Consider the following 10737-nt stretch of genomic DNA (forward strand, 5'->3'; position numbering starts at 1 on the left):
AGGACACACTGACAAAGGAGATTAATCAGAACTGGCTTTGACAAGCACTGTGGCAATTGGACAATTAAAACAGACATTCGTGGGCGGGGTGGAAGAAGAACAAACGGGGAGGAGGGTAGAGAATACAGTGCAACAATGAATGAATGAAAACCCAAAATCTCTGTAAACGTTCATTAAAATGAATAAAATTTAATAATAATTAAAAAATAAAATATGGATCAGTGATGGTGAGGATGGTACAGGACAGGGCAGGGTTCAGGTGTGTTGTTCACAGGGTCACTATGAGTCATGGTCAACTCTAAAACACCTAACAAACAACATCAGCATTAACACAACTTTCCTTATAAGGTATTTGGCCACATACACACACATACCCCCCAAAAGAAAACTCACACACAAAAAAACCCAACAAAACAAAAAAACCCAAATCAGAAAGGAACCAACACGTGGTTTCCTTCTCATTTATTAGGTTTTATAAAGGGAGTTAGCTCACTGCAATGCCTTCTTATACTTTACTCTCAAATATTCTGTGAACAACTGTACATGTCAATTATGTAAAAAGAGATGTGTACCTCAATCTTTTTAAAAATTGTTACTCATTTTACTTATTTAGCAATTTCACTTACCCGTATGTTAAGTTTAGAATAAAAAATAATTTTAAAACTTGTTTCACAATCTTTAGCAATTACATTGTGAGGATTTTCTTTTTTCATTGTACTTTGAGTAAAATCTTACAGAACAAATCTATTTCCCATTCAATCATACATACAGATTTTGTTTTATGATATTAGGCAAGGGGGTGCATACTCAACTGTGAGTGAAAACAGGCTCTAGGACAAATGCAGCTGTGTTAGATGTACATCAAGATTATCCAGAGCAATGCTGCGTTGGACTTCCAAAATAAAAAATTACCGAGTACATCTTTTTGTGCTTTCTCTTCTCCCCACATCAACATAAAGGCTAAAAAAGTGGCAGGCAGCAATTACATAAACTCAATCCACAAACCAAACTCACTGTCATTGCCAGTTCTGAGTCATGGCCACCCTCCATTGATTCCGAGACAGCCTTAGCCGTGAATCACCAAATGTTAGGTAAGTAGTCCATCATCTAATACATTATGTGTTTTAGAAAGAAAGACGACATCAGATTCTCCTAACATTGACCATCTTTATATATCTGTTGCTATCTTAGAAATGAGAGCTTTTCTTTCCATTTTTTAGTCATAAAGGGATTTCAAACACACTACTGAAAGTCAATCTTTATTGGAGTGTAAATGTGGTAGTAACACAATAAAGCCATTTCTAAGAAGAACAATAGCAGTACCTAACGGAAACCTGGTAGGGTAGAAGGATGGATTTAGAAAGAATAACTGAGAGTTGGTTGGCCCAGAGCTCACATCTTTATTATGTAAAGAACCAACCTCCTGAATAACTATGTGAACTGTGGTAGAATGCTTGCAAAAATTTCTGAATGGCAATAACTCATGTATTAACCGCTCTTTAAATGTGATGCTATGATCCAACTTCAGCACTCTTGAGTGACAGCTCCCTTTGGATCCCAGAAATGTTAATTTCAAAGTGTTAATTCTAAGAAAATTAATGATTATTTTGTTGTTGTTGTTAGTTGCTCTCGAATTGCATATAACTCACAGTGACTCTATGAACAACAGATATGAACCCTGTCCAAGCCTGTGCCATCTTCACACTATCTGACATGCTAAAGTCCATTGCAGCAGTCACCACGTTAATCCACCCGTTTGAGATTCTTCCTCTTCTTCAACAACCCTCCACACCTCGAAGCATCATGTCCTTCTCCAAGGAATAGTACCTATTTGCAAGATAACTAAAATATATGAGGTGAAGCCTCATCATTCTTGCCTCCAAAGACCACTGTGGCTGCACCCTCTTAAAGACATATTTGTTTGTTCTTTTGGCACTTCATGCAATGTTCAGTGCATCACAGCTCAAAGAGATCAATTATTCTTATCTCATCCCTATTCATTCTCCAGCTCTCAGATGCATAGCAAGTTATCAAAAACACTATGCCTGAATCAGACACACTTTAGTTCTCAAACTGACATCATTACTCATCAATAATTTGGAGAGATCCCTAACTGCAGACTTTCCCAGTGTAATATGTCTCCTTAATTCATAACTGCTGGTATTAAGAGTGGTAATTGTGGATGCAGGTAAGGTGAAGTTGATGACAGTTTCAATCTCCTCTCCATCCATCATGATGTTGTCCTTCATTCCAGTGGAAACTGTCTTTGTTTTCTTGATATTAAAATGCAATCAATACTAAAGGCTGTGTTCCTTGGTCTTCTTGATGAGTCTTCCACTGATCTTGATGCTACATTCCTCTTCACAGAGTCCAGCTTCTCAAATAATTTTCTCAGTATACAAATTGAATAGGTATGGAGAAAGAATATAACCTTGATGCACTCCCTTCTTCATTTTAAACCACGTAGTCTTCCCATGCTCTATTCACACAACAGCCTCTGGGTCCAGGTATAGGTTTAACATAGCACAATTAAGTGCTCCAAGACTCCCATTCTTCTCAATGTTAGCTACAACCTGTTATGATTCCACATAGTCAAATGCCTTTGCATAGGCAATAAAGCACAAATGAACATTCTGCTGGTATTCTTTACTTTCAGCCAGGATCCATCTGCATCAGCAATGCTATCCCTGATGCCACAGCCTCTTCTGAATCCTGCTTGAACCTCTGGCAGTTTCTTATCTATGTACTGTTCTAGCTGTTTTTAAATGATCTTCAGTAGTATTTTGCTTGCATGTGACATTACTGATATTGTTTGATAGTTTCCATATTCTGTTGGATCACATTTCTTGGGAATGGGAACAAATATGGTCCTCTTCCAATCTGTTGGCCAGACAGCTATCCTCAAAATTTCCTGGCATAGACAGGTGAGCGCATCCAAGGCTGCATCTGTTAACTGAAACAAGTCAATTGGTATCCCATCAATTACTGGGGCCTTATTTTTTGCCAATGTCCTCATTGAAGATTCTACTTCCTCCTTTTTAAAAGACACAAACAACAACTTTACATATGGATCTAACCTGATGGGCTACATAGCAATCAGAGAGGGCAGTGTGGGAAGACAAAGTAAAGTATTACAATGAAATGTGCAAGTAGCTAGAGTAAAAAAAAAAAAAAATCAAAAGGGCTGAACTCAGCATTTCTTAAGCTGAAGGAACTGAAGAACAAATTCAACCTTGAGTTGCAATACTTAAGGATGATTTGGGCAGAATATTAAATGATCTAGGAAGCATTTAAAAGAAGATGAAAAGAGTACACAGAGTCACTGTACCAAAAGGAATTGGTGGACACAGAAGAATTTAATGAAGCAGTGTATGAGCAAGAGCCTATGGTGATGAAGGAAGTTCAAACGTCTTTGAAATAATTGGAAAAAAAAAGGCCTCAGGAATTGATGGCATACCAACTGACATATGCAAAGAGATGCTGCCCTGGATGTGCTCACCAAGTTGTGCCAAGAAATCTGGAGGACAACCACCTGGCCTACTGACTGGAAGAGATGTATATTTGTTCCCATTCCAAAGAAAGGTGATCCGACAGAGTGTGGAAATTACTGAACTATATGATTGATAAAACATGCAATCAAGATTCTGCTGAAGATTGTCCAAAAACCAGGGGATCATCACATCAACAGAGAACTAGCTGAAGTGCAGGCTGGATTTAGAAGAGGCCATGGCACTAGGGTTATTATAGTTAATGTCAGATGGATCTTGGGTGAAAGCAGCGAATACCAGAGGAATGTCTATCTGTATTTCATTGACTATACAAAGGCATTTGACTGTGTGGGTCACAACAAACTCTGGCTGACTCAGAAGAATGAGAATCCCAGAACACTTTATTGTGTTTATGTAAAACCTATCCTTGGACCAGGAGGCAGTCATCAAAACAGAGATAGGAAACACGGCATAGTTCAAAACTGGGAAGGTTGTGTGTCAAGGATGTGTACTATCTCCAGATCTTTTCAACCTTTATGTGGAACAGATTATCTGGGAGGTTGGGCTCTATGAAGAGAAGTGTGGCCTCAGGATTGGAGGTAGACTCATCAACAATCTGCATTATATAGATGACACAACACTTTTTGCTGAAACTGAGGAGGACCCGACACCCTTGCTGCGGAGGGTCAAGGACTGCAACCTTCAATATGGACTGAAATTCAACATCAAGAAAACAAAGATTCTCACCACTGGACCGATCGGCAGCATCATCATGATAAATGATTAAGTGATTGAGATTGCTTATAGCTTCAGTTTGCTTGGCTCTATAATCAACACTCTTGGTACCAGCAGCCAGGAAATTAAAAGACGAATTGCACTGGCAAAGTCTGCTTTCAGAGACCTCTCCAAGGTACTGAGGAGCAACAATGTCAGTCTGGACACTAAGGAGCACCTGATACAGGCCATGCAATTATTTGCTACACACCAGAGAGCTGAAAATGACTAGGGATAAGAGAAAGAGAGTTGATGTCTTTGAGCTTTGGTGCTGGAGAAGAGTATTTAATATACCATGAACTGCTAGGAGAACAAACAAGTTTGTCCTGGAGAGGGTGAAGGCAGGCCACTCCTTGGAGGCAAGGATTCTGAAGCTCTGTCTGACATACTTTGGACATGTTGCAAGGTGAGATCAGTCCTTACAGAGGGATGTCATGGTTGGGAGGGTGGAGCGACATCACAGGAGAGGAAGTCTCTTGATAAGATGGGTTGATTCCATCACTGGGGTAAAAGGGATAGGTGTGTCAGAAACAATAAGATTGGCAAGGGTTAGAGCAGGGTTTAGGGCTGATGTACATAGGGTCACTACGAGTCACAGGAGACTTGACAGCATATAACAACATCATCATCATATTTGTGGAAGAAATAATTGGAAAAACTCATTATGAGCAGTAAAAATTAGGTCGGGGGTGGACTATGGGTCAGACCATTAATTACGCATATGTAAGTTCAAATTAAGGCTGAAGAAAACGAAAATAAGTCCACAAGAACTAAGATAGTTTCTTGAATCAGTTTCATCTGAATTTCAAGATCATTTTGGGAATAGGTTTGAGGCATTAAACAGCAAAGATTGAAGATGTTGTGGGAAGATATGAAGGATATCATCCACAAAGAAAGCAAAAGGTCATTACAAAACATAGGAAAAAGAAAAAAAATCTAGTATGAATGGCTTAAGAGACTCTAAAAATTGTACTGGAATATCAAGAAGCCAAAACAAAGGGAAAAACGTCGAAGTAAAAGAGCTAAACAGGAGATTTCAAAGGGCAGGTCAAGAGGACAAAGAAAAGTATTAAAATGGAATGTGCAGAGAGCTGGAATTGGAAAATAACAAGGGAAGAACTCGCTCTGCATTTCTCAAGCTGAGAAAACTGATAAACAAATTGAAACCTTAAGTCACAATACTGGAAAATATAGGGGCAATATACTGAATGACCCAGAAATAATCAAAAGAAGATGGAGGGAATACACAGAATCACTGTACCAAAAAGAACTTATTGACACTGAAAAATTTCATGAAGTATCATATGAGCAGGAGCCAATGGTAATAATGAAGGAGGAAATGGAAGTTGCATTGAAGGTACTAGAAAAAATATGGCCCCAGGAATAGATGTGATACCAACTGACTTGTTTTAAATACAGATTACTTAGATTTGGCAGTTATTTCTCCTTTCTAAGTTGGGCAATTCAATTATATAATACGACTACGTCTTTCCTAACTTTGTTTTCAACCATATTCTAAACATACAGAAATAGAGGATTGTATCACATCAACAGATTCAATTTGAGATTGAGGAAGAACTATTTTTGAGTATCACTAATACGATACTCATAATTTCATAGCTCCTTTCAATGTAACGTGCCTCAGACAACTGGACATGTTACAGTTCAATTAACTAATTCTAACAGCAAAGGTTACAGAAGTAATTGGTTGATAACTTTAGATGAAGGAGCAAAAAAAATACACTTTATTCTGCCTAAAGAACAATACAGGTAAAACAAACTTAATTTGGTCAAACAATTTAGCACAGTCACAATATAAGGAAATACTGTGTAAACCTCAAAGAGTTGATCAGCTCAAAGGTAATAATCTTATTATGGCATTGTCATTTAAAGAGTTTTAGGAAGTTCAAGAATCTACATGTGCCTGTGCTCAGTGCATCAAAGTTAAATTTATCTGATTCTTATGCAATCCAGGAGGTAATCCAATGGAGCTACAATCATGTCAACCTCTGTTTGATCTGCATATTAGGCTCCAGAACCCACTAATGCTTACCAGATTTAGAACCAATGCCCTGTTCCTAGATCTTAAGAAATCAGTACTATGTCTTGATACTTCCATGACAGAGTTTCTAAGTTCCTCTGCCTGGGCTATTTTGCCAGCTGCCAGTCATCACACCACTGGTGACACTGGCCATGGTGCACACCTAATAGGCTGACCTCCTTTCCCGACTAATTGCATTACATGGCCAGCTGGCTCCAGAAGGAGTCATCTGTTTGATTGAAGAATTCCTGCTTCTCAGTGAGCCCGGCTGCTACGTTTACTAAGTAACAGTCAGGCCTGACATCCCTATTGTTCAGCTGACAGTGTGCCCATCCTAAAATCCAAGTTTTATTTGTAAATTAACCAAGAAACTTCCTGCCAGAACAGTGCTGCCTGGAGACTGATAATGTGGGCCTTTCATCCCCTCTCACTTGTACTGTATCACTGCCAATTTGTTTTTTATGCTGCTGGCCAGCCTGAGGCTATAAAAGCCTTGTAAGACATAAGTGCAATTATAGTCCTGGAGTCAAATGAATTGGACAAATCCAATAGCAGAGCTCTGTCCCACTCTGCAAACCCTTACAGCAGTTAGATTAGCTGTGAAAAATCTAATCTAGCAAGAGTTAACAGATATCTGCAGAGAAGGATCAAGAGTTCAGTATGGGGTTCTAACCAGATTGCAGAATTGAAAAAGCACCTCCCCCGCCCCCAATGACAGGAACATAAGAAAGCATAAATCACTTTAGAATTTTGCAGCTCATTTTTAAGCTGTTAGGAACAATTTAGTAAGAATAAGGCAAGGAGTCATGGGTTGCTGTTACTGTGACTGATTTTTAGTCTAGCTGTGAGACATCCTGATAAAGAGAGTTTATCACTAATGATGCTAAATCTTGAAGCTGAAAAAGGTATCTCCTGAATTTTGATTATTACAGTAGGGGATCTTCCAATTAGGCCAGTTCTCAGAACATTATTTGTAGCATTATGTTTTAACAAGAAAATACATTTTCTAAAAAAAAAAAGGTGAAAGCTCTGCTTTCCTTAAGAATTAAAAAAAACCTTTACATATAAATATTTTACCAAAATTATTCTCATTAATAAGTAAATCCTATATACAATAGCAACAATTTACCAGGTGTTGTAAAGGAAAAAAAAAGACAAGAACCTAATTCAAGTAAGCTAGGGAGGGGCCTCAGCCTCAGAGAAACTGCCTTCCCTTGAGGTCTCCTCCTCCAATCTATGAAGAAATGGGAAAAAAGAGTCTAGAGTCTTAGTGATATCAAAGAGTCTCTGAGGTACAAGTGAATTCATTAAGGGCCTTCCCTAAGAGCAGAGCAACAGGGAAACCATGAAAACCCACCAAAATTTAGAGCTAGCTCCTCAAAGCCCTGTAGGAATGAGGGTCTGCAATACTTCTATTCACAGGAGGATATGATAACAGGTACTGCACTCTGCCTGATAATAGCAGAATCACGACAGTGAAGTCTCAGGCACTTGATTGCTGCTTCTGGAGTTATCTATGGTTGTGCTGTTTTGAGTTGTACATCACTACTATTACATACCATTGTTTAGGGTCAAGATACCTGCTCTGTACTGGCAAAAAGAAAGACTACAGAGAAAAGAATTGAGGCAAGGACAATAGAACCATTGGCCAATATAAATATCAATCAGCTAAAACGACAGGTGAAAAATAAACTGCCTTGTAGGCAATGATGATGGTTGATGGTTACAATGACCTTCCTAGGTACTGTGGTAGGCAATTTTACAGGTGTGTTCTAATTTACTTCAAACAACCCTGTGACATAGGCTGTGCTTTTTACCTCATTTGACAGATGAGGAAAAAGGGTACAGACTGGTTAACTAAATCGACATATAATAATTGAACCGAGGCTTGGATATTGCAACCACAACTACCCTCTCAAAAGCCAGTCTCAGCCTCTGAACGCCATCCTTCCTAATCCATTCAGTTGCTGTTCTCAGTTCTGTTCTAGGAAGAGCGGAGGTAATGAGTAAGGATTTGGAGCTTTGCCCCAGCCAAGTGAAAAGCCCAGCTGCCCTGGGACACTTCAAATTTGGGCCTTACAATACATCAGATTTCTAAGTTTCCTTGACTATCTAAAAGTTCTTAGTTATCAGCGGATAGTTACATGAGGTAAATGCCTCCCAGGTTGGATGTCTAGGGCTGTATGCTCCCCATGGTTTCATTAGGGAAAGAGGAGTTTTCCTTTGCATTCAAGAGAAAACTATACCTTGGCCCAAATTAAAGGAGGATTCATTAATGTCAGAGGTGATCCTGATGGGACAGTATCTCACTCACTTGTCACTTTAATACAAAAAAGATCCCTAAAAGAAAAAAAAAAAAAAACAACCCAAAACATTCCAAAACAAATTCATTGACCCACAGTGACCACACAGAACAGAGAAAGCCACCTGGAGGGTTTCCAAGACTATCACTCTTTCCCAAATCATCTATCTCCAACAAAGTGGCTGTTGGATTAAAACTATTTCTCTTTTCGTTGAAAGTCAAATGGTTTAAGCTCCTTTGTTAATTTGGTAAAACAAAACAAAACACCTTGTTGCTATTGAGTTGGAATGGACTCTTAGCTGATCCTCCAGTGGATTTTCAAAGGTTGTATATTGCATGGGAGGACACTGACCATCTTACTCTCTTAAAGAAAACAGTAGATTCAAGTCATCTGCCTTTGAGTTGGCATGGCAATTCTCTATGTACTAGGTAGGCTACCAGAGCTTCTGGTTACTTTGCCAGAAATAGATTGATAACATTTCATGAACTTTATCAATATGTTACACTAAAAATTGCTATCATCTATGAGGCAAAATTCATGCTATGGAAAATTTCCCTTCAAACAACAATTAAGAGCTTTCTTCTTCCGAGGCTTCAATCTCAGGATTTAACACCCAGATGAATCATTGTCTTTAATATATTTCTTTATGGAACAATTCCTTACCCACAGAGAGCCACCAGAACTCCCCTTTCCTTATGTTGTTGTTGTGTACTGCTGAACCAGAACCAACTCCTAGTGACCCTCCACTGGGTTTTCTGGGACAGTAAATTTCAAAGCAGATTACCCAGCCTATTCCCTTGAAGCAGCTTTTAAATTTGAACCGTGTGCCTTTGGAATGGCAGCACAGCACCGTACTACTGCCACCACAGCTCCCTTTGTGGACAAACTTGAGTTTTACAGATTAACCAAAAAAAGCAGACTGAGGAAGAAAGACGATGATTCTTAGTGCAGAGGAAATCAGTCTTACTGATGGCCTCCCTCCAGTTCCAGAAGAGCCCCACCTACAAATGAAGAACAGCCTTACCTTTTTGGTAAGTGAATCATCTGAGTTTGATGGCATCCTTGTGGAAACATGAAAAATCACTTCCACAGTTGAGGTAGCATAATAGGGGGCTGTCTGTCCTGTGCTGCCATTGCGCTGAAGACCACCCATAAAGCCACAGTGCGTAGAGAGATCCACCTGGTGAGAACGCAAAGGGGGAAAAAGAACAAAGAAAAAATGGACTGTTCTCAGTGTGAACTAAAGATGGTACTAAATAAAACGCTCAAGGAAGAAACACAGGGTGAATGAATTTTGTATGCAAAGCAATATAAAATACAAAAATATTGAGTTATTCTTATTCAGTAAGCAGTAGTATAGGTTAAAAATAATCATATTTTGAGGAGAGCAATGCAGACAATCTGATGTGCTGAGGATGAGAGACTTGCCAGCTTAACATCTGGGAATGGACATTCAGTCCCGCCAGACCAACCGCCCTGCGATTCACCTGCCCACCCCACGTGCCTTGCTATCACGTCCATGGCGCACCAGCCGGACATCTGCAACCTGACTGAAATACTCACAAGTGAACATCTGGAAGCCAGCCACACTGGCGCGAGCGGTACAGTTGCAACCTGAGTGAGGTCTCTGCGAGTCCCCAGAAGGGCAGGTAGCCCTATCAGGCACAAGAAGGACAGCTGCAAACTGAGTGAGGCCCTTGCCTGTGCCCATCCAGAAGCTAGCCCCGCCAGGCACCAGCCAGACATCTGCAACCTGAGTGAAGTCCTGCACATCCCCACCTGGGCAGGTAGCTTCCACTGTGGAAAGCTGGGCCACTTCAGTAGACAGTGTCACAGATGAGAGCCACAGATAGTCAAGGGAGTAGAGAGGAAGCTCCCATTCACTTGCTTTAAGTGTGGTTCTGAAGGACACTTGGCCATGGTGGCCCACATCAGGTCCTCGTGGCAGACAGGACTGACAGGCCACAGATCCCAGCTGGAAACAAAGGAGGACGCTTCAACAATTTAGATCCTCCCAGAAGAGATGTGGGTGAGCATTAACATTACTGATAAGTATACTCGTTTTCTTTTGGACACAGAGCCTACTAATTGGTCCTAAAAGCCTTCTGAGGTCCCAACTCTTCTCACTATT

At 39.9% G+C, this 10737-nt stretch overlaps 1 protein-coding gene across 1 annotated transcript in view; it reads right to left on the reverse strand.

The window, feature by feature from the left end:
* Window positions 1-10737, reverse strand: part of RALGAPA2 (Ral GTPase activating protein, alpha subunit 2 (catalytic)) — a 757941-nt gene that overhangs the window by 231814 nt on the left and 515390 nt on the right. The window contains exon 35 of the mRNA XM_006895663.1: window positions 9631-9786. Within this exon, the coding sequence (XP_006895725.1) occupies window positions 9631-9786 (156 nt within the window). The remainder of the gene's footprint in view (window positions 1-9630; window positions 9787-10737) is intronic.

Source organism: Elephantulus edwardii, unplaced genomic scaffold, assembly GCF_000299155.1.
Source record: "Elephantulus edwardii isolate Elephantulus edwardi_28Jun2011 unplaced genomic scaffold, EleEdw1.0 scaffold00172, whole genome shotgun sequence".
Taxonomy (NCBI): Eukaryota; Metazoa; Chordata; class Mammalia; order Macroscelidea; family Macroscelididae; genus Elephantulus; species Elephantulus edwardii.